We start from the raw sequence: 24,047 nt of genomic DNA, 5'->3' as shown, positions 1-24,047 counted from the left end.
GCCGCTTAGCTCTAATCATCAATAATTGCCCAGGCCCAGTGGGCGAGCCCATCAACGATTCAGTAACGATTCTTAAAATGCAATGCAGGACTCGTTCTGTCAGTTAAGTATCGATGCTAGCAAATAGCTACTTGAAGGCGAGATGCGGCAGGAGTAGCAGTATCGATAGCAGCAGCAGCAGGAGTAGCGACGGCAGTATCAGCAGCAGCAGCAGGAGGAATAGCAGTAGCAGGAGTAGTAACAGCAACAGCAGCAGGAGTATAGGCAGCGGCAGTAATAGCAGCAGCAGCAGCATCAGGAGTGTAAGCGACAGCAGAAGCAGGAGTAGTAGAGGCAGAAGTAGCAGCGGCAGCAGCCGCAGCAGCAGCAGCGGCAACATCAGTAGCAGCGGCAGCAGCAGGAGTAGGAGCAGCAGCAGTAGCAGCGGCAGCAGTAGCGGCAGCAGCAGCAGCAACGGCAGCAACAGCAACAGCAACATGAGTAGGAGCAGCAGCAGGAGTAGCAGCAGCTGCAGCAGCTTCTGCTCGTGGCAATGACAATGACGACGTCTCAATTGTTGGAATTTATTTATAAGATGCTGCTATGGCAGCAGCAGCACCAAAAGCAGGAGTAGCAGCAGCAGCAGGAGTAGCAACAGCAGTAGAAGCTGCTTTTCTTCAGCTCGACTGCATTGGGAGTATTTCAAATCAGTCGCTGGCATTTGAAATGTTTTGAATTTATGACACGCCTCGACTGTCGCGTCTATATTATCCAGTATCCTCTTAGCCTGGCCGTTGCCTGCATCTCATTTGGCTTGCATTCATTGGCGCAAGCTGCCTTTGTCCGAGCTGTGTTTGCTGTTCATAAAGTCAGCGCCAAAAGGATAACTGATTCGCTCCTTCTTCGCATTGTTGGTTGGTGGAGCCCAAGGTTAACTTAAGGTGAACTTAAAGCCAGCAACTCTCAGCTGACGTCAGCGCCAAACCAAATTGTTTGGCACATACCGAAAATTCCCCCAAAAAAAAAAAGCTAAATAAAAACTGAAAATATTGTATTTGCGCAAGGTCAGTTAAATTTGCACAGCAGCAAAAATGTTGCGATAAAATATTTGTGAATATTGTACTGCTAGCTGCCAATTAATGATGAATGAGCAGCAACAGCAACAACAACAACAACAATAGCATAAATAACAATAATAATGCAGGGGCATTCAAAATCGTTGGCCACAAATTAGCTAAATGGAAAAATAGTTTTGCGCCGCATTGAAATGCCTCACGGGGCGATTATCGTAAAAAAAAACCTCGTCACATTGTTGTTGCAAATTACATTGACAACAACAACAGCAGCAACAACAACAACATGAATGTGCGGCAAGCGCTTTTGATGTGCCTCGAGTTTAGGCTTATGCGAGGGCGTCTAATTAAAGCCGAGCCTCGCAGCTCAGAACAACTGGGCCAATGCTGACCTTCTAAATTCTTTGCATTGCCAACACATAAATGAAACCTTTTTTTTTCATTTTTATTTTGTTTAATCTCATAGACAATCAGCCGTCAAATTACTACGAAATTGGTTTAATCAATTGAAATTAGTTAATTCTTGTATCACGGCACAAATTTCAAATATTTATAATTGCTCTAAACGCTCATCGGCTCTGGTCGCTGGCGCGAGTCTCGACTGCAATTAAGTTGCCAAATGTTGTCAAGCTGTCAATTAATTCGGCTTCAATTCAGTTTCAGAGCAGACATTGAGGGGTTTCTTGGTCTTGAATTGAGTTTGATTAGCTCTTAGAATCGGCAATAGTTTGTATTTTAGGTAAACAACTTTTAAGACTTTTTGGCGAATAGAACTTGGCTTATAAAGTGTATATCAAGTGCAAAGCTAATGAATTTTAAAGACTTTTTGCATGGCAAATTATTTGTTAAATAAAACAAATGTAAAGCTGCTTTTAGATATAATATATTAATGTTTTTTATTTTTTTATTTATTTATTTATTTATATTTTTTTTTTATTATATTATTGAAACAGTCTTTTTACTACCTAATTGGCAGCTTAACAAGTTGAGCATTATATCAATGTTAACTTAAAGATTTTTGCCATTAATTTAAATATGATTTTTGTGAGGTTTTTATTTAGTTTAAATCAAATCATGTAGATTTTGCTTCATACGTTTTAAATGCAGAAAAGCGCAGCTTTTAATTTAATGCTCAAATTCAAAAGCTTTACGATGGAAAAAAAAGCTTTTCAATTGGTCTATAGATTTTATCTGATTTATTCTAGAATTGACTGATTAGCTTTTCAAGAATGAAGGCATCGATTCCCTTAGTACACATATAGTGAACTCTCATTTAAACTGAATCATAAATACAATTTAAAATTTTTCTTAATATTAAAAAACATATATAAAACTTATTTTCTCTATATATATATATAAATATAAGAATTAGATTAAGATTTTTTTTTTAACTTTTCACTTATCTCCTCTTTATCCTTGCTTGAATCTTACAGCTCACGGAAGCGTCCGCCCAGCGACACCTATGATTGCAACAGCGATCAATGCAAAGTGGACGGGATGAGCGAATGCAATGCAGCATTGATTTTGATGAATCTACACAACTCACCGAATACCGGTAGGTGGCAGCTAGCGCCTCAGCTCCTCACGGCATTCATCAATCAATCACATTTCAATTATCTTCTCCCCTGATCAGTTACAGACAAATGGCTGGGCTCCAGTCCGGGCAGCAGCTCGTCAGCCTCCTGGAGCTCCGGCTCGGCCTCGCCGCCGCTGAGCGATGATGGAAATGCGCTGCATGGCCACATCATCTTGTCGCCACATGATGCGGCCAATGCATCGGCCAATGCACGAATACGCACAACCTCGGTGTCCACATCGGACGAGGGCATTGTCATCGACTTCAAGGAGGAGCGCAAGAAGAAGGTAGGTCACTCACGCAGTCCACTCAGATTAGATCAAAGGAATGCGGCCGGCCTTTTGGCCAAACAGAGCGCAACGGCACAAAATTTGTTGCAATTTAATTGCAACTTTGTATTCCGATTTTAATTGCTATAATTATACTTATGTAAATGTCGGTGCATCGTTTCTCTTAATTTTTTTTTTTTTTTTTTTTTTTTTTTAATTTTGGCAAGCCTTAGCAAAAATGACAAGGCATACGAAACACGCGACGTATGCTTGATTCGCGTCTCGATTCATTATACGAGACGGGCGACAGCGAAAAGTCAGGAAATTAAATAAATACTGAAAACGAGCCCATAATAAGAGCACATCAATCAAAGGGCAGCGTCAGCAGCTCGTTAACTGTACAGCCATGAGACACACACACACACATACATATATGGGCATATATATGTAGACCCGCACACCCACTCTGTTGACAAAAATCAACGAGCAAAAGTTCAGACTGCTACCCTCTTTCTCTCTCTTTGTCTCTCACTCTCTCTCTTTTTCTGTTAAAGTTATAGTTCAAATATTGTTAACAACTTTATGAATTATGCTTTAAGACTGGAAAATGTGCCACAGAAAGAACATTTAAGAAGCTTACGCAACTTTGAGCCGGTACCAGCAGCAGCAGCTCTGCCACTCCACTTCAGGTTTGAGGTTCGTAAATATTCGCGCTGAAATTGGTTTGGTCAACTAGTCAGATACATATATATTCCATATACATATATATATAAAGACGTATGTATATACATTTCATTTTGTGTATGCTTTGTCAGCTCGTTTTTCGACTTGTGTGTGTCGCTTTTAAGGGCTCTCAACAAACACACACACACACACATACAGACGTACGACTGTGTTTGGGATACATATCGAAAATTGAGCCGCGGCAACATTTTGTCGAGCATTCGCTAACCTTGAATATGTGATTAGATTATATTTTTACCGTAGGGCCCAGCTCGCTTGGGGAGTGTTAAGGGCCTGGGGGGCGAGGCGCGGTGGGGCGTGTGGTGGCCAAAGGTTGGCATTAATGATTCACTGATACTAACTGATTTGTAATTATTTGCGTCAAGTGCTATACATGCAGTCATATCTTATTTTAGCTGAGCAAAAACGTTAATAGCTGCAGTCAAATTTGTTTGTAGACAATTTTGTTTACTTGCTGGCAACAACTTTCAGCTGGTGTCATTGTTATTATTGCTATTATTGTTATTAGTTTGGCTTTGGTCTCCTTTCCCTTTGGCTCTCTTCGACTTTCACTTTGCGCCATGTCCGGCTGATTACCTGTTGCACAAGCGCGAGCATTCAAAACAGAGCTGCAAATGCCCGAAATTGTCGAGTTTCCGGTAGTCAGTGGTCGAGCGGTCGAGCGGTCGACTGGTTGAGCCGATGTGTGTCATGCCACGCCCATCGGAGCAACTAAATTGATTTGCGCCCAATTGCAAGGCGGCCTATTTGAAAGACATTTGCTAGATTTCCGCATAATCTCGAAGCAAACACAAAACAGACAAGCTGCCACAGATATGTCTATCTCACTCTCTCTCTCTGTCTCTCTCTGTCTCTCTGTGAATAGATAAGTGGTTAGATGGATAGCTGTGGCTGTGGCTGTTGCTGTGGCTACGCAAAATGATCTCAGTGCCTGGCATTGAGTGTCAGTGTTTTTTTTTTCAAATATTTTTTTGCCTATTTTGTTGTTGTTTTTTTGTGCAAACTGCAATGAATGCAATTAATGGGTAATTGTGGGCAATTATTGCCGCTGTCGGACAAAGGGAAGCGCTGCAATCGCTTGACAGCCATGGCCACGTGGCGTATACGTAACGCGCATTACTCATACGCACCATATGCCACACTCTGTGTGTGTTTGTGTGTGTGTGTGTGCGTGTTAAACGCTTTGTCTGCCTGCAGTTGAGCAGCCACAAAGTGTTTGGCACAACATGGCGCATGATTAACCTTCATTACTCAACCGAGCGGCGAACGTTTGTAAATTACTCATACGCCATGATGGCTTTTGTTTTCTGTCGGTTTGTGTGTGTGTGCATTTGTGGTAAAAAAATGATTTTAAATGCAGATTTATGTGCATTTAACAACAGCAGCAGCAACAGTGACAACTGTAGCCGCAGCAGCACTCACGGACTTTTGCCTTTTAATCAAGGCTGCGATTACAAGGCAACTGCCAGGCCAGGCAGTCACAGTCGTAAATTGCCCTGCATAAGCTCACAAGCTCACGAGCTGCTGTGGCTGGGCATTGAAGTCGTTGTCAGGCAGTCAAGTGCATGCCGCAAGACTTGCCAAACTGTTTGCGCTTTGACATTCTCAAAGCGGAATATCAATTAGTCCAGCTCTATCAAAATGCTTAAATTGACAAATTTCCTCCCAAAAATTTCGAAAGCTGTGAAAACTTTGTTGCAAATTTCCTGCCGCCAATGCATTAGAATTGGCTTGCTGCCTTTGTGTATTAGTGAGCGTGTGTATGCGTGTGTGTGTGTGTGCGCCATGTTTTTGCTGGTATTTGTGCGGTATAGACCCGGCTAATTGCATGTTCTATGTATAAGCTATGCGAAATTTGTTTTACGTTTTTGCGGCTCTTTTATTTTTGCTATCGTTGCTTTGTTTGTGTTTTTATTTTTGCTTTTGTTATTGTTTTTGTTTTTGTTTTTGCTTTCTAACTAATTTGTTTTATAACATCAACAGCAGCAGCAGCGGCAGCGGCTAATGCTAACAAAAGCAAGCGCAAATTATAGTGCAAAACAAGGCAGACAGCGCGGCGTGTGCAATGCGCTGACATTGCTGCAGTTCCGCCAAGGGGGCAGATGTTCAGCAGTGAGAGAGAGAGGGTAGAGGGGGAGAGCGTGATGGCGAGGGGTTGGGCTGGCCGAGCTGGGGCTTAGCCTAATGGCAGACGTATAGAGGGGCAGGGGCAGTGCTATTGCAGTTTAGCTTTTGCATTGCTGACAATTGCAAAGCAACAGCAACAACAGCAACAACAACAACAGCAGCAGATAAATACACTCGACGCTGCCAGCCAACATGGCGCGGCACACGTGTCGCATTAGCAATATCTATGTATGCGTATGCCTGTGTATGTGTGTGTGTGTGTGTGCGCGTGTGCTGGCAGCTTAGCCTGCATTTGCCTTTTTCGACAGCGAACCATTTGTGCATTACTTCTGACAGACTGAAGTGTGCTCGACTCTGTGGCAGCAATTGCTCAATGTGATTGATTTTACAAGTTTCCCACACACACACACACACACACAAAGACAATCCAATTCAATTGTTGGCTATTATAATGCGCCTAATTGATGTTAGCCCAATTCAAAAACTAATTGAACTCAACTTGAATTGCTGCTAGATCAAAAAAAAAAAAAATGTTGATGCTCATTTGTACAGGGTATTTATGCGCCTTGCACACTATTCATATGCATAGACTGCTCGTCTATTTACGAATATTGTTTATTTTTGTTTTTATGATATTTCTAAATAAGCTTAAATTTATATTTATGATTTTCGCTCTGCACTGGCATTGTCACACATCGCGCCCTCTCTTTCAGAGTCTCCTGTCTCTCTCTGTCACACTCAGTAGGTGGCTTTGAGTGTATCTCTTACTATAGAATAGATTTTGCAGCATTCACCTCAATGTTTGGCTTTACTATGTGCATTTATTTTTAACCGGAATGAACAGAAATATAGCAAAAATTTAATTAAAAATTGTACAATTCAAGTGGCTGTGTGTGTGTGTGTGCAGCAACCTTGAAACAACATTCACTTGGCAAGCACACACACACACACACACACGCACACAGATAGGGAAACAGAGATTGGCAAACAGCTTCGGCAATGCCTTTGGCACTTGATTCATAAGCCAACGTCGTATTAATTTCACTCATATGGCAAAATAACCTTGAATTCTGATTAGGAAGCAATTTAAATGTATCCATCAGTCATTTGCTGTTGACTTTATTGAGTTATTGAAACTCAGCCATTATTATTGTTATAAACTTAATTGTGCTGCTAAAAAGCTCAATTTAGTTAGCGGAGCAGCGGCAACTTCTCCCGGCTGCGTTTATCATTTGTAAGTCATTAGCGCAGCAAATGATTTGGCGACAAATGATCAGCGTCGCCCTCGTCGTTGTTTGATTGGGCAACACGGGGCGTATGAGTAATGACTGCGCAACAGCTGAGCGCACCGTGCCCGACTGTCTGCCCACACAGCGCATTGCGAAACAATCGCTAAATGGACAATTCCAAAGAATTCAATTCCTCAGTTATATCAAGTCTTGCCCGGGGGAGCTGCCATGGAATTGGACAAGCTCTTTGCTAGCTGACCAAAGGCAAACGAGGCAGAGCTTGCATGTGTGTGTGTGTGTGTGTGTGTGTTTGCTTAGCTCCCAATTTATGTGTTTTTCAAAATTGAGCGTAAAGCTGTCAAATGCATGAAAAAAGAAACCGAAAAGTGCAACAGCTCGAGTAGCGGCGGAAACGCATTGCCAGAGAAAAGAAAAACTTGCTACTTGCAGCAGTGCGCAACAATTCGTCTGCGTCACTGGCAGCAGGAGTGGCAGCAGCAGCAACAGCAACAACAAAAGCAACAGCAACAATAAGCAAATAAAAGTCAGTGAAGCGCAGTAGTCGTGTGTGTCTGTGTGTGTGTGTGTGTGTGGGTGTTTGGGAGAAACGAACTCATAAATTTATCATAATTGCAAATGGCAGAAAAATGTGACTGAAATGTGCAACAACAACAACAACAACAGCAACAACAACAACAACATTCACTGCAAATGCAATGAATATGAAAAGGTCGTAAAGCAAAAATGCAATAAAAATAATTTGCCATAACAGTCGAGCAGCAACAACAACAACAATATGTATATATATACGTATATAGATATATACCTATATATATACACATATATCTTTCTATAGTATATATTAAATATTTGAATTGAAGTCGGTTTTCCCAGCATAACAGTAAACATAGCTTAGCTGCCGTTGCGCATAATTTATAAATTACAATTTCCATTTGTGGCAACAACAACAACAGCAACTACTACTACAGCTGAATCATTCATTCAGCATTTCTTTATCTGGCTATATTGGAAAATGGTTTGCCAGAGACATAAAACAAAAAGAAATAGAAATAGAAAAGAAAAGAAAGAAAGAAAATCTGTGCCAAGTGCAAACGCGAGCAGCGCACATTTTCATGTTCAAGGTGACAAAAATGTTGTGAGGCGACGCGACGCGACCGAACTCGAGCGAACCGGACCGGCGGACACTTGAGCCAAATGCCGCATCAGTTGGCCTCGTTTTTCGTTCAATTTTTGCGGTAATGTTTTATATATACATATATATATATATATATTTGTTTTTCCCCCCGTCCTCCTCTTCTTATTATCTTGTTTGTTGAATTTCTTATTTGTGGTTTAATGCGGTTTGGTCGGCTTATGCCTTTGACCTATTCGATTGCATTGAATTGGCTTGCTAATGGGATCAGCATGATTCTGTAGTTAATCGATATACATTGTAATTATCGATATGTGCATAGGCTATAGATTCAATTTCATTTTTTAGATTTAATTGTTATCGATTTACTTGAGCTAATCCCAATTTATCGTAAATCGATAGACCTATCGATAAATGTAGCTTGTTGCGTGGTCTGGCAACGCTGCTGCCTTTGTTGTTGTTGTTGCCTTTGGCAATCGGCCCATTTGGACACACTTGGCCGAGCCCCTGGCCGGGCCAGCTTTCCTTATCTGAATCTTTAACGTATTTCTTTCTAGTTTCTATCTTTTTTTTTTTTGGGCATTTGGCTTTGTGGCAGCGGCAAATGCAAATTACAAATTGCAAATGTCACTCAGATTGCAACGAATTTGAATGCGCTTGCGGCGGCTGCCACAGGCGAGTCCAATGTCGTTTTGCGGTAAATTGAAAATGTTTGCGAAATTTCAGCAAGACTTTTCGCTTTTATTTCATGTTTTTTTCTTTGGCCAAATGTTTGTCGCGGCTGCCAACTATGCCACGAGCCGGCTCTGACATACTTTTGCCAAAAACCCAAAAAAGCAAAAAAAAAAAAAAAGAAAAGCCAAATGAAATGCAAAAACAAGCGCAGCAAAGTTGCAAATGTGGCAAGTGCGGCAAATTTGTCAGCGCCACATTTCGATTTCATTTGCATTGAAGTGAAAACTTTGCAAAGTTTTGCGACCAGACGAAAACTTTAGAAGCTGCCAAGATGATGAGGCCTCAATTAGATCTATGTGTGGAGAGATACGCAGAGAGAGAGAGATAGAGACAGATGACTGGGGGCGCAGGCAGATGCGATGGCAAAACTCACAACAACACACAACTGTACCCGGCGAATTGGCCCAGTTTCACTTTTGCACAAACAAAATGGCGGCCAGTGCAACCGTTGTCGTGGCTGTACTTTTTCGCCAGTGTGTGGCGGGCGCGCTGCCAATGCAACTGTGTCACAGTTTTTGTAGGTTATGCCCCCTCCCAGCACACACACACGCACACAGACATGCACACATGTGCTCGGCAACACGCTGTTGCAGCCTCAAGTTGCGCCGGCCGGCCGGCAAAACGAATGTTGCGCAATCAAATGCATTTCCCTCATACCGACTCGCTCGCACTTGCATATGCACACAGCTTTCGCTCTCGCTCTCTCTCTCTCTCTCTCTTTCTCTGTTGCCGCTCTCTGCTAACTATCTCTCGCACACGCTCTGCTCTTGCTCGCATTCCCTTCAGGCAGCCTGACGTTGCGGCCATGCGCAAAAGCTCACTTCCGTTCAGCTCGCCGCATTTTTCACACGTTGCCGCAGCGCAGGGGCGACGTGCGGCGTAAAGGGAATTACGGCACGTGTTCGCACACAGATGCAAAAATGTGTGCAATTTGTTGCCGCCAGCTGCGACGCTGACAGCGACGCCGGCATCGCTGACGTCGTCAAAGGAAAATTTCAGTGCTTCAATTTGGCTTGCATTGTTATGGAATCATTTTGTTTGCTTCGAACCGGTTCGCCAAAGTTTCAGCTAGAACTGGTTCAAAGAGAAAGTTAAATAAATACATATGTATATTTAAATAATAATATTCTTAAGCTCAGTCATAAATCAATTTTATTAAACAATATTCAAATGCTATGCTCATAGATATTTTTGTACATTTTTTTCAACACGTTTCAAGCTGAAATGTCACCCGAGCAATTTGTTGGTTTTTTTTTATCTCTTTTTTTTTCATAAACAAACTCTTATTGATAAATCAATGCTAATAGCAACATATGTTTGCCTTTAGCACATACTTAAATTTCCATATATCTTCTCTGGCAAACAAAAACAAACAAAAAATCACACAAATATTTCATATAAATAAAATGATCTCTAAATGCAATGTGTGTGTGTGTGTATGTGTGTGTGTTGTTTTAGGTATTTGCCGCTTAATTGTGAACAGAGTGAACAATTTGCAATGCGTCGCAGCGGCGCAGCTTGGAAATGTTTTGCGCTCGATTCACTTTTCATGGCTAATTAATTTTCGTATTGCGCAAAATTAATTAATACTAATGCTAATGCGAATGCCATGAATATGCAAAGCAAACATTTAATTGCATATACACACACGTACACAATGATGTGTATGTGTGTGTGTGAGTGTGTATGTGTATTATTTATAAGTAGCTTTTATGCACATCAAAATTTATTGTTGGCGTCGGCGCACCGCGCCATAATTAAAAGCCAAACAAGCTGCGTCCGACGGCAACAGCAGCAGCAGCAACAGCAGCAGCAGCAACCAGGTGATTTCATTAGCAGCTTTTGCTTTTGGCTTTCGGAAGCGGCATCGACTTGTCTGTTAATTATAGACGACGATATATATTTGATTTCAAATGCGCTCGGCGCATAGGTCGTATGCGCGATATTTGGAACAGTGGGCAAACAGACGCCTTGAAGCAATGAAATAGATATCACACACACAAATGAAGAGAGAGATAGAGTGAGTGTTAGAGAGAGAGGGGCGGGGGGCTGTTACATCACTCAATTGCAATTGGGTTTGGCAAACAAATGGTTCGCTTTGGCTGCTTTGCAATGATTATGGAAGCAGTCGTCGGGCACAGCGATAAACACATGAAGTGGCCCGAAGCGAACGGACAGCAGCGACACGTGTCATGGAAAAGTTTTTCTCTTGTTTTTTACATTTTTGTTTGCCTCTAAATGCGCAACAAGCGCAGCGTAGGCCGCGACTGCGACGTCGACTGCGACTGCAGCTGCGACTCGTTGACATTTGCATTCCGACTGCAGAGCTGAGGGGTTGGGCTGCTTTGGTTGGGTGGCTTACAGCGTGGGCGTTGCGGCTTAATTAAAGCGCATCGGCACGCCTCAGAGCAGCATGCCTAATGGCGGCAGCAGTCGAGCGAAGGGGCATTCGCTTAAAGGCCAGCAGCTGCGGCGGCCGGGGCCACGACTTGGTCGTTGGCAGTCTTCACAGCTTGCTGGAGCAGCCCAACAAATGTTGACAATTGTGCGACAGTCGCTGACGGCTGACGGCTGCCAGCTGGGGGCGGATGGCGCTGTGGGCGGGAAGCAGCAAAAATGCATTAAACATTCAAATGCCGGCAAAGTCAAGGCAGCTAAGCGCGGGCGTGCCAGCGATCCCAATGCAGAGCAGGTGCCTCGGCCCCAGATGTCCATCTTGGTCGTAAACGGCTTCACTCCATAAAATTAAATTAATGCACATTTACAGCAGCTGCGAAACTCAATATGAGCCAAAGACAGCTCTAGCATACAGATATGAAAACAAATGAGAGAGAGAGAGAGAGAGAGGAAGACAAACACACGTATGCATTATTCAGTTTTGCAGTCAACAAATCTCTGTATACCTGCATCTTGGCCAATTTTAGTTTCAATTAAGTGTTTGGCATTTCATTTTTCATAATTCCATAAGTTTGCAAATTAAATTTCAATCAAATTTATATATAAATCAGGGCATATCAAATTGCTTCTTATGCGCAACGAATGGGAGATTTGAAAATTAATTTCGTTACGTGCAGTTAAGGCAAAAGAAAAATAAACATAAATATTCTATGCTTTTGTCTATGCCGAAACCAATTAATTTTCCACCTAAGCGTAGTGTGAAAATGAGAACATGACAAGAAAATTCAACATTTAATTTTTGTTTTCTCGTTTGTGACCAGAGGAAACGGAGGAAATTATGAAATGTCAGCAGTCATGTCAAAGCAGCAGCAAACAGGCAGCAACAACAACAACAATAGTGCGACTGCTGCACATGACGTCAGCAGCAACAAATTAAAATAAATGCTATACACAGATATACTATGCATGTATATATGTGTATGTATATGAATGTGTAAATATATGCTTTAGTGCGAGCTCTTGCCAAGGGTTTGGCCGGAACAAAGTTTTGCATAAAACAAAGCGAACGATTAAAATCGCGACCAAAAGCAACAGCAGCAAAGTAAAACACACACACACACACACATACACAGCACACACACACACATCCATTTGTTGGCAATGCATAGAGAAAAGTTCTGCAGATGTATTCAAGGTCAGGCAGCAAAGTCAGCGCCGGCGTCGATGTCGACGTCGACGTTGCCATTGCTGTTCGCCGTTGGCGTTGCCATCGCCCACATACCACACGTCACCAGCGAAAATCGATATGGCAACACTTTTAAGGGTTGCGGCGAATTCACCCAAGCCAAAATGGCAAACCTTTTGCCATCTGCCTTGCTGCCTCTTTGCCTCCGCCTCTGCCTCTGCCTCTGCCATTGGCTTTGCAGCGACGCCAGCCGCTTTTAGTGGTTCAGTGGGTCGCATGCAACAACCAGCACAACTGCAACTGTTTGTTCGCTTCTCGGTTTTCCCGCGCAATTTTCGCTCTCTGCACGAGCTGCGCATGCCCTCAACAGTCAGAGCAGCCCTCGCCCTCGCCCTCGCTCTTGCCCTCGCGCCCACTCTTCCTCCCGTCCTTCCCACTGTGATGCGCGTTCATTAATGGAGCCTGGTCCTAATTATGGCTGCCAAATGTGTGGGGCTTGGATTTGAGTTGGGCTTTATGGGTTTTCCGTGTGGTTTTTGTTTGGCTCTCCATCAAACAAACACACACACACACAGACACACACGCACAGCTGAACATTTCTTTGGTAACAAGCAATCGATAATGCTTCAAGGTTAGCTGCCAAGTTGCCATTTTCTTTGGAAGTCTTTGCCGCTTGCGGGCAACTTCGCCGGGCCCGAAATTGACAGCTGTCCATGCAATGCGAAATCCGCAAACTTTTACCGCAAGTAAATTAAGGAGAGATTTCTAGAGTTTCCCAGAGCCAATAGCCAATTGTCTGTTAATGGGCTCATCAGTTGCGTGCAATGCGGCGTATGCGTAATATATTCATTGCGCATGCAGCATTATCGCTCGCATTGCCATTGCCATTGGCTCGCCCCATGCATAATTGAATTGTTAATTGCTCGATATTAATGTTGCCATTTATTTAAAGTCTTCCCTTCGTATTTGATCTTTGCAGGTGAGTGGCGTCGAGTCGAGTTGACATATTGCGTTTCATTACGAGCCAGGCGGCTCGCCGTGTGAGTATTGCGTTTATCATATTATTTTCGCACCTGACGCAGCCTCGTGCGATTGGCATTCAGTGTTAGCCGGCATTTCCGTGTGGGCTCGAACACCTTGACAGGTACAAGCCAGCCGCGCTTGTACAAGTGCCTGCGTACACATGCTTTCATGTAAATACAGCCCAGCGCGAACGCAGCTGAGCTTGTGGCTTGAAGCCAGCTCTCGGCGGCCTGCACTCGTTTAGAAAGCCAGTTTTGTGGCAGCCCAAATCTCTCTGTATTCATTTCTGAACATTGTTGCAAAACCCATGCGAGACAAGCGAAACACTCGTGTTTCATTAACATAATGGCACTTCAATTATGTCTAGACGGCAATTATTTACATTCGTTTGCCGTTCGCTCTTCGCCCTTCGCCTTACCTTGCTTTGACAGTCATCGAAAAAGTATTACGAACTGTAAAGGGCCATCGAGCCAAACCAAAAAATGTACAACAAGGCGTATGAGCAATGGATGAGCAATGGATTTTTAATAGTACCCAAATCCATTGCTCAAATTTCTAGGATTCATGTAGAGTATTTCGCTGTCGCGGCACAATTTGGATTTATTTCTGCTAGCGATGCAATTTAGTTTAATTCAATTCATAAATTACATTCGCGCTGCCAGACAATCTGCTAAAATACAGTGCAATTGCATAAATCAATGTGAAAATATTGCAAAATACAAAAGCGAACGGAAAGAGGCAAGCGAAAAGAGAGAGAGAGAGAGATAGAGAGGAAAAAACACAAATTCAAAAGCAAACAAAAAAAAATTGATGACGCGCTGTTCCGATTCCGGTTTACCGCATGCGCCGTATTTGGATTTATTTCAGTGCCGGACTTTTACGCACTGACAGAAGCTTTTTGGCCAATTAATGGCGAGCATAAATCACAATTCGGCTAGTTGGCCCAAGCAACGGGGCTTTGGCAGAGGAAACGAAAACGCAATCGAACGAAATACCTTAAATGTCTTCAAGTAATCAGCTTATCAGAGTGCGTCATCGCATTATTGCATTATTTTGCAGCGAAAGAGTTCCTGGAACGGCGATGTGCCAGGCCCATTAGTCATGTTAAAGTGCGGAAGAGAAAGCCTCAGTCGGCGAGCGGTTCAGCAATTTGTTAGCCTTTGACCCACAGCTGGCAAGCGAGCCAACGAGCCCACGAGCCACTGAACCGCCGAGCACCACCCACATCTATTGAATGCGCAATTTGTTGACTATTTTGTTGCAGCATTTTATTTGCTATACTACCTATCTCTCTCTCTCTCTCTCTCTCTCTCTCTCTCTCTCTCTCTCTCTCTCTCTGTCTCTCTCTCTCTCTCTCTGTCTCTCCCTCTCTCTCTCTCTCTCCCTGATGTATTCATTATTTTGATTCAGTTGCTGCGTCTCGCTAATAAGGCACAAATATATCTACAGCTAGCACTACGTGTTTATATGCTCACACACACACACACACATGCACACACACACAGCCGCAGCAGAGACACAAACACCTACGGCAAAAACCGCTGGCCACTTGGCCTTGGAATAGGTTGATTGCATTCTAGCGGTCAATGCCGTTGCCAGCGTCGACGTCGACGTCGCCGTCGCTGCTGACGAAGGTGGCGACGTTGACTAACAACAACGTCGAAAATTGAAAACGATCGCCGTCGCAATCTCTCTTTCTCTCTCTATGTCTCTCTCGCTCACACCTCTAGCAGCTAGCTCACACTCTCACTCACTCTCTCTCTCTATCTCTCTCTCTCTCTAGCTCGCACTGAAAATCCCGTTGTGCTGCAAATACTGTCAAATTCTCATATGCGCGCACGTAATTGTATTTCTATTAGTATAAATGTGCATTAGTATTGGCTATATATGTATCCGTATCTGTGTCTGTATCTGTATCTGTATCTGTGTCTGCGGCTATCATAAAACTCGCAAAGCTTTGTACTTTTATTTATTGTTTGTTTTTGCAATGACAAAATCAAAAAGCCAACAAACAACTTATTTGTTGCTGCTGCCGCTGCCGCTGCCGCTGCTGCTGCCACTGCTGATACTCATACATTTTAAAAGCCACAGCAACTATTTATAAAATGCGCTTTCAGCTACCGCGCCGAATGTATCTGTATCTGTTCGGCTTGCCAGTATCTGTAGCTGTAGCTGTAGCTGTAGCTGTCTATGTGCTTGTCATTGCCCGTGCGACTTGCAATGCCGGAAAGCAATAACAACAACAGCAACAACAACAACTACAAATTGTCGTATAACTTGTGACGCTCACTGCCAATATGACGACAGTTGCTCAGCTGGCTTGGGCGCAGTATCTGCTGGATACATTGCGAAAAACCTAGCTGAAATTTGAATCGCATTTGCATAGCAAGTGCGTCCAGCCAGCTGAGCTGAAGCTCGGCTCAGATCGCTCAGCGACGCAGACCTTCCTTAACGAAATCCTTTCCGACCTTCTGTCGACGCGCCCACACATAAATAATTCAGTTTTTGTTTTCCGTTTGTCTATGGTTTGCTTCTTTTTTTCGATATTTATTTTTGTATTTTTGTTGTTGTTTTTTGAGGTTTTGCTTGTAGCCAGGGCGCAGTGCATTCAACCGATCCGAACGGTTGATTCGGTTCATTCGCTTTTCAGCGTTCGTTCGCATTTGGCAAATATTTGCATTCTGAAATAACTACGCTCGGGTATTATTAACCGTAATTTCCAAGTGCCTCCGCTCTTGGCATACAAATTGTGTTTATTTGCTTATTTATTTATTTATTTGGCTAAATATCTGTTTTTAATTCGCTGTATTATTATATTCGCATCCTTGTTTTGATTATTTGCATAAATTCAATCTATGGCCAAGTGGCCAAGTAGCAGGGGTCGATTGGTTTTCTAATTGGTTATGTACTCAGATTGATATACCTAGGTATATCATCTATTTACAATATCTATCTTGACTTACCTAGTTTCTATTTGGGTAGGTAAGTTTATGACATTTTCCACATAATAATCGCTAGCATTCATGTTTTTGTAATATCGATAAATATCGATAGCAATTCCTTATTTAAAGCCAACAAATTAGTCTGAAAGGCTTTCGAAATTTTCACCTAACTGCAACAGTTATTTGTGTCTAGGGTATAGCCACGTCGCGCATGCTCGCCTAGATCATGGCGACTTGATTTTTTTAAACGACAATGTCATTTATTTTGCGCTACCTTCTTTATGCTCTGCCTGCTGCATTCGTTCATATTATTTATTTAGCTCTATGCATTGTTTATATTTCCTGTTTTTTTTTTTTTTTCTCTTTTTTGCTCTGCGCTTTTTCCTTCTTTATTGCTATCCGCTCATCAAAAGCTGCTAAACGAGCGTCATCAGCATATTTTGAGAATCGCTTAACATATAAGCATCTAATGGATTAGCAATCCAGCCTGATAACTCGCCATCGAAACCACTTAGCCAAAGCGCTTAAAGTTTTTTATACCCAAATGTGTGTCAGCTTTAAAAAATTATATATAGGGAATCCTTTTAATAAAACGCGGCCTCGACGATCACGTCATCGTTTCTCTAGCTCTCTCTCTCTCTCTCTCTGCACTCTCTGCAATTCGGAATATTCGCTTAGAGTGCTTTTCTTTTAGGTACTTAGTAAATGCTTTATTATGCCTTATTAAGCCGATTTCCTATCACATGAACTTTCGTTTTTTATACCCTGAACCCATTGAAAATGGGAAATCAGGGTATAATGGTTTTGTTGAAATGTATGTAACAGGGAGAAGGAGGCGTGGCAGACCCCACAAAGTATATATATTCTTGATCAGGGTGACGAGCTGAGTTAATTTGGCCCTGTCCGTCTGTCTGTCCGTCTGTCCGTCTGTCCGTCTGTCCGTCTGTCCGTCCGTCCGTCTGTCCGTCTGTCCGTATGTATGAACGCGTCGATTTCAGAAAATATAAGAGCTAGAGACTTCAAATTTCTTTTAAAATGTCCGTAATTACAGCGCGCATATCAAGTTTATCATTAAAAATCGATAACTCATCCCGATCTTTTTTTATCGATAAAAAACCTTATCGAAAACCAGTTATAAAATTATATCTTCTACACCTTTATTGCTAGAGTCTCCAAATTTTTAATGTATGCTTATATGCAATTTATACAATTTCGGTTTTTGTTAAAATTTACCCCCCACCCTTAAATTCACCCCCTCACCCTCACTTTTGTAAAAAGCGTATTTCAAATACTACTTTGGCAATTACATGCATATCCATGTTATAATCATAATCTGAAAGTTTCATGAAGATCGTACGTCCATAAAAAAAGTTATTAAACAATTAAGTTCTCATAGTAAGCGCACACTGCAGCCCATGCGTGTTTATGCGTGGGTGCTTGTGTGTGTATGTGTTTGTGTATGTGTGTGTATGTGTGTGTGTGTATGCGTTTGTGTGAGTATGCGTGTGTGTTTGTGTATGTGTGTCTGTATGCGTGTGTGTGTATGTGTGCCTGTGTGTGCGTACGTGCCTGTCTGTGTGTGTGTGTGCGTGTTTCTTGTGTAAGCTAAAAGTCGCGAAAAATTATTGAAATATCTATTGCTTCAAGGGTTCAGGGGATCTCGTAGTCGAGCAGTCTCGACTAGAGCTTTCTTACTTGTTTTTTTTTACTGACTGCATTTGATTGAAATCACATTGATTTATAGCGCGCGCTGTCAAGTCATATCTTTTCTTTTTTTTTGTGACCGATAAACCGAAATTATTTTTGGCCAACGGGTTGCCGACTGCATTATGGGCTCTAGCCTTGACGTCCCGGACAATCGGTCAAATCAAACAACAAAAATATACCAAAGTACTCAATCTGAAACACCTTCGCTGGCCACGCTGACCTTGCAGGCTGGCATGTTGCATGACTTTCAGCAAAAACATCGAATGTAGCACATTGAAGTAGCCACAAAGTGTTGGCCAGGCACTTAGACAGAACTCGAGTCGCAGTTTGAGTCGAGTCAACCTGTTCTCTTGGCCACTTCCTGCTCTGCATGTGGGCGCAACTTGTGCTGTTGTGCTTTGGCTTATTAATTTTATTCTTTTCCTTTTTTTCTCACATGATGAATGACTGCAGCAGCTATAAATATAGTCGCACACACACACACACACACACACACACAGAGCAATCATCATCATGAAATAAGCTGAGCATAACAAATGCGTCGAAATATTTGCGACAGGTTGCAACAGCAACACAAAGTAACAAATAACAAAATATAATAACAACACGGCAACAAAAAATTGTTAAAAATTATATATAAAAAAAAGCACAAAGCGAAAATGAAAATAAAAATAAAAAACATCAACAAAAAGTCGAGTCAGTCAATATGCATGGCCTTGAAGATTTCACCGCAGCAAACAAAAATGTGAAAAAAAAAAACAAAAACAAATAAGCAACAAAAAAATAATAATAATGAAACTAATTTGCCAAAATAAAAAAAAAAAATAAAAATTAAAAATTAAAATAATATAATAATAAAAAAGATAAAATGGAGAAATGAGCTAGCGAAAAGTTATTGGGGTTCTTTATTTTATTTTTTATTTTTATTGAAACAGCTGGGGAGAATGATTAGCTGGCAATTCGCATTATGCCAAAGCCAAAACAAAGTGCAGAAGATAAGAATCAAAGTCAAATTCAACTTTAAATAAACAGCAGCCAAATGAATTTGTTAACAACTTTTTGTGTGTGTGCAATTTATCACAAGATTATTTGTGCTTTTCGAAAAACTAGTTTTGTTTGTCCGACTGCTCAATAATGGCACAGTTCAAGAGGTTAATGGGCATTACATGCAAGGTATTTAGTATCTGGTTGTTAGCTGCGCCCGCTGCACGCTAGATGGCGTGTTGCGTTGATTTCGTTTGACAGTTTCATTTCAACGATTGCCTGGCTGGCCTCAACAGTTGTTAGGGCTGCTAAATCGAGATATACGATGTATGTTATATATACATATATCTGATGCGTATAAGTCATCCTATGCTCTCCCTCTCTCTCTCTCTCTTTCTCTCTCTCTCTCTCTCTAACGCTCATAGATCACCAATTAGACAAAAGCTCTTTGCTTGACACCATCTACCCCCTTTTTCCCTCTCTCTCGTTCTCTCTCACTCTCTCCCTCCCGCTCTCCCCCTCTTTCTCTACAAACTTTGCACTGCTTTTGGCCAGCGTTTCATAAACTGCACAAATACAACGGAAATTTCCTGTGCTTGATAATTGCTATTATAGACATTGTTATAACCCGTTGGCTGGTTTGACTCACTGACTAACTGACTAACTTACTAACCACTTTATAGAAGCCGCAGCAGCAACAACTACAATAGTCAATACTACAATATGATGGCTAGCATTATCATCGTTACACGGAACTTTTCAGAGTTTGCTTACCGCTGTGGCTCTCCCCCTCTGACTCTGACTCTGATTCTGATTCTGACTGTGGCTTTGGCTCTGGCGTCAAGCTGTCTGAGTCGAGCGTTGAGTGGATTTTCCACTCGCATGTATCATGTTTCACATTTTCATATTTGCGCACTTGCAGTTTGTGTTGAGCGAGCAACAATAGCAACGCACTCAGCATTCGCAAGCCATAATTACTTTGACTGTATTTTTTTTTTCATTCACTTTTTTTTCTGTTGTCTCCAATTGCTGGTGCTTTTTGTATTTTGTGTAGGTGTTGCTGAGCCAGGATCTGAGCGGTAAAGTCACATTACCTTCAATTAAAGCCCATTTCATGTTGCGCTCATAAATTATTTTAATAAGCAAACACAAATAATTACCAGGTGACATTTAAATGCCGTTTTCCACAAACTTGCGCGTGTGTGAGTATATATGTGTGTCACTTTGCGTGCATTTTCCACATCAAAGGTGCAAATTATAGCGCAGAGGCACACAGCCTTAAACAAACACAAAGATATCAAATGATAAACAGCCGTTGAAATTATGTTTATAGCAAAAGAAATTTTGCAATATGTATTTATATTTCATTTATATATATTATTGTGTATTATGTAACACAAGAGATTCTTCATATTCTATTTTCACATATTTCTGTACAGCATTTATGTTTCCATAGAGAAATTTCTATCTATATTCAGACGTGCATTTTCCTCAGCATCTCATTTCATTTCTCATTTCATCTCAGATTTGATTTGCGTTTTCTTTTCACATTTCCATTGCATAGTTTTGGGCTGTGCTCTCACACGAAAGGGCATCTGTCGTTCGTTGAGGCCCTTTGCAGCGAGTCAATGAACGTTCGGTAAAAGTGTTTAAAATCTTACTCCGGCAATTCTTGGCAGTGGGTCGCAGGTGGTAGCCGTTGCTAGTAATTGCACTTTGTGGTAAATTAAACGAACAAGAGCTGGGAAAGTTACAGCTGAGCTTGGCGGGGCAGAGCGAGGCCTCTGCCTGCGCTTGGTGCTCGTTAGGCTTGCAAATCAGCTGGAATCAAGCTCTGCCACTATGCTGTCCATTTGATGGCCTCATCAGAGGTGTCGTTTTCAACAGGATATCACCGACAGACACACACACACACATACACATGGGCATTTTTAATGCCCTCATCTATAACGAACCCAATTTCCGTCTCACAATCTGCTTTTGGCTTTTATGGTTCACAAAAGGGGCAAAAACACATAGTCGCCGGCAATTTCACAACACCGCTGACTAATGTGGAGCAGCATGTGCACCGCCCCGCCCCGCTTCGCTTAACGCCCACCTACTTGGTAAGTTGATTGCAGTTAGCTGCTTATCGCATGGCCCAAAGGCGCGCGCGTCACTCCAGAGAGGTTGGCAACCCAATCGAGTCGAGTTGAGTTGAGTTGAGTTGAGTTGAGTCGCAAATCAAATCGTATAACAGAAATAAAAGACGGCTGCAAGAGCCAGTACATTCTTGACCAACATTTGAAGCAGCTGCTACGAGCAGCACAATTGTGGGCTAAATGATGTGGGTCACAGAGCTGAGATGTCGCTGCAACAGCTGCTGGGCAAAGGTGAGTGAAGGGGCGGGGCGGGCGTTGAGGAGTTGCCGTTACCTGAGATGCAATTATGCGCGTATTAAATATACTGAAAGCCAAGCTATGAAAAGAGCGTCACGCTCTCTCTCTCTGTCTCTCTATCTCGCTCTCTCTCTCTCTATCTATCCCCCCTTGTAGAGTGTAGATAAAGTGTAGAGAGCTTATCAAAGGCACACGCTGTCAATTTTATCCTTTAGCCAACCTTATTTATCTTCATGGTTACTTTTAGCGCGCTTTCAGGGCAAATCTGCCGGCCAAGTCTATGGCCTATTGCCAAAGGGCATTTTGATGTGAGCCTAGTAGGTGAGGGTGACAAAAAGACAGGCAGTCAGCGTTAAAAATAAATAATAGTAGTGACTGTCCAGCGGGTCGAAATGCTATAAATACCCAACAGAGTGGGCGTGGCAGAGCAAATGACCTGGAAATGTGGGCAACAGTCGGATGCATAAGCAACAATTCAGCCGGAAAGTGTCGAGGCTCGAGTTTGAAAACAAAAACAATACATATAAATAGAATATACATATGAATACACATATACATATATGCTGATATGCATGTATATAATGTATTTGGCATATTGTAATTCCCAAGTGGTTCAAGTGACAGGCTTTTCAATATGGCATTCCATCATTTCTAACGAGCCGTGACATTGACGCTGACTGCAAATGCGAATGTGCGGCTGCTGCCATTGGAATCAGCATATCATTTGTTATGTGTCATGATTATGCAACATTCGTGGCACAATTATCGCCGGCATTTGCATAAATAGACGGCAGCGACAGCTCACTGAATCGCAATCGGGCCGCAGAAAGGCGAGCCATGAAATGCAACAGGCTGGAGCAAACAAACAGACAGTCGAAGGAAGCTGGCGATAGACACAGAGAGAATGAGAGCAGGAGAGAAAGAAAGAGAAAGAGAGGGGGATAGTTTAAAGCCAACAGGAAGCTGAGCCAGTGGCACTGGCCAAACGCTGCGCCTGCGCGCTGCAAATGGCACAAGAGACGCACTCAAAGGGACAGCGGTACGGATTTAGAGTGGACCCGTGTGGACAGAGTGGACCAAGCATAACCGGTTGACGGGCTGCCGACTGCCGACTGCTGCTGACTGCCGGCTGCTGGCTGCTGGCTGCTGCAGTGACAGCTGTTGATTGATGAATCCTACAGTAAAGGCCCTCGAGCGCAAGGCCTGGGGCGACTTGGGGTACGCTGTCAAAGCCATCAACTGGGTCTCTGCATTCGCTGTTCACTCCTTCTTCTGCTTCTTCTTCTTCTTGTGCTTGTTCATTTTATTTGTATTTTCTCTTTTTGTTGAAGAGGCGAAAATGTGGCTCGCTGTGATCGTTAACTAAAGTCCGTTCTTTGATGATGACGCAAGCCTCGGCGGCTGGACACCGACTTTATGGCTGCGCTTCGGCAATAAACACTTCTAATTGTAATTAATGAGGCGATTGTTTAGGTTTTTATGTGTTGATTTTTCTGATTTACAGCCCAGTAGCCGCTGCCTTAGCCCAGCCCTTCCTGCAATCAGTATTTCACTAAGCAAATGGAGCATTGAACTGCAGCACCAGCAGCAGCAGCAGGAGCAGCGGCTTATTAAATAATGAACAGACTCTCATATGGGAGGCTAACTCGAATATATTTTCAAATTACATTCAACTGTTGCACAGTTTCAGTTGCTGTTGCAGTTGCAGTTGCTGCTGCAGTTTTTGTGCTCCTTCTGCCTTTGGGCTGCAGCAGATTTGAACGGTAAGACAAAGTTTTAGCCACAAAACGAAATGGCCAATAAGTTGCTCGACTTGCAGTGCAGACATGCTCTGGCCATCCTTTCAGCCAGGTTCCTATTCCGTTGACTTGTTGCTGTGCATTGAACTTGATTGCCATTTGCTGCCGCTGTCCATGCCCTTATACACCCAGCTCCCATGCATCCAGCTCACAGCTCGCAGCTCACAGCTTACAGCTCCCAGCTCTCTCATGCTCCATGCCAGAACGTGGCTCTGTCTCCATCTCCGACTCCATCTCCGTCTCCGTCTATGTCTGTTTGTCTGTCTGGGTCTCTGCTATCGTCGCAAATTTATCTTAAATGCTGCGTTTAGTTTGTGTTTTTCTTTGCGCTCTCTCGCACGTCTCGTCTATTGGCAAACACTTTTCGGGCTGCAGAAATTAATGGCTCCAGGGCGCGCCTAATGATCCAGTTGAGTTGAGGCCCCAACGTTGACTTCAAATGAAAATGTGAGCTGTGGCGGCTTTTATTTGCCCTAACCATGCCATGCCACGGATGCAAGCTCTGGCCAACAACAACAACAACAAGAAATCACAATAATTGCATTGCTGACACGCCAGCCCAACGGCCAGCGGGACGGGTCGGGGCGGTGCGACGGCACCAAAACGGCCCAAATGCATTGCTGTTGTTTTTGTTGCCTTTTACTGTTGCTGCTGTTGACACGGCGCTTTGCATGTTGTATGCTCATGTGTTGGGCTCATAAAGTGAGCGCTGCAGAAAAAGGTCAAGCGTTGAACATGTTTCGAAA

The 24,047-nt window shown here is 42.8% G+C and overlaps 1 protein-coding gene across 2 annotated transcripts in view; it reads left to right on the top strand.

The window, feature by feature from the left end:
* Glut4EF (Glucose transporter 4 enhancer factor) overlaps positions 1-24,047 on the top strand; it is a 157,091-nt gene that overhangs the window by 103,220 nt on the left and 29,824 nt on the right. For both annotated transcript variants that reach the window (XM_089468215.1, XM_089468211.1), the window contains exons 3-4: positions 2,486-2,607; positions 2,686-2,915. In XM_089468215.1, coding sequence (XP_089324341.1) covers positions 2,486-2,607; positions 2,686-2,915 — 352 coding nt within the window. The remainder of the gene's footprint in view (positions 1-2,485; positions 2,608-2,685; positions 2,916-24,047) is intronic.

Source organism: Drosophila arizonae, chromosome 2, assembly GCF_054131065.1.
Source record: "Drosophila arizonae isolate 15081-1271.41 chromosome 2, UAZ_ARI_1.0, whole genome shotgun sequence".
In the NCBI taxonomy this organism is placed as follows: domain Eukaryota; kingdom Metazoa; phylum Arthropoda; class Insecta; order Diptera; family Drosophilidae; genus Drosophila; species Drosophila arizonae.
This window is presented reverse-complemented; position numbering and strand designations above follow the sequence as displayed.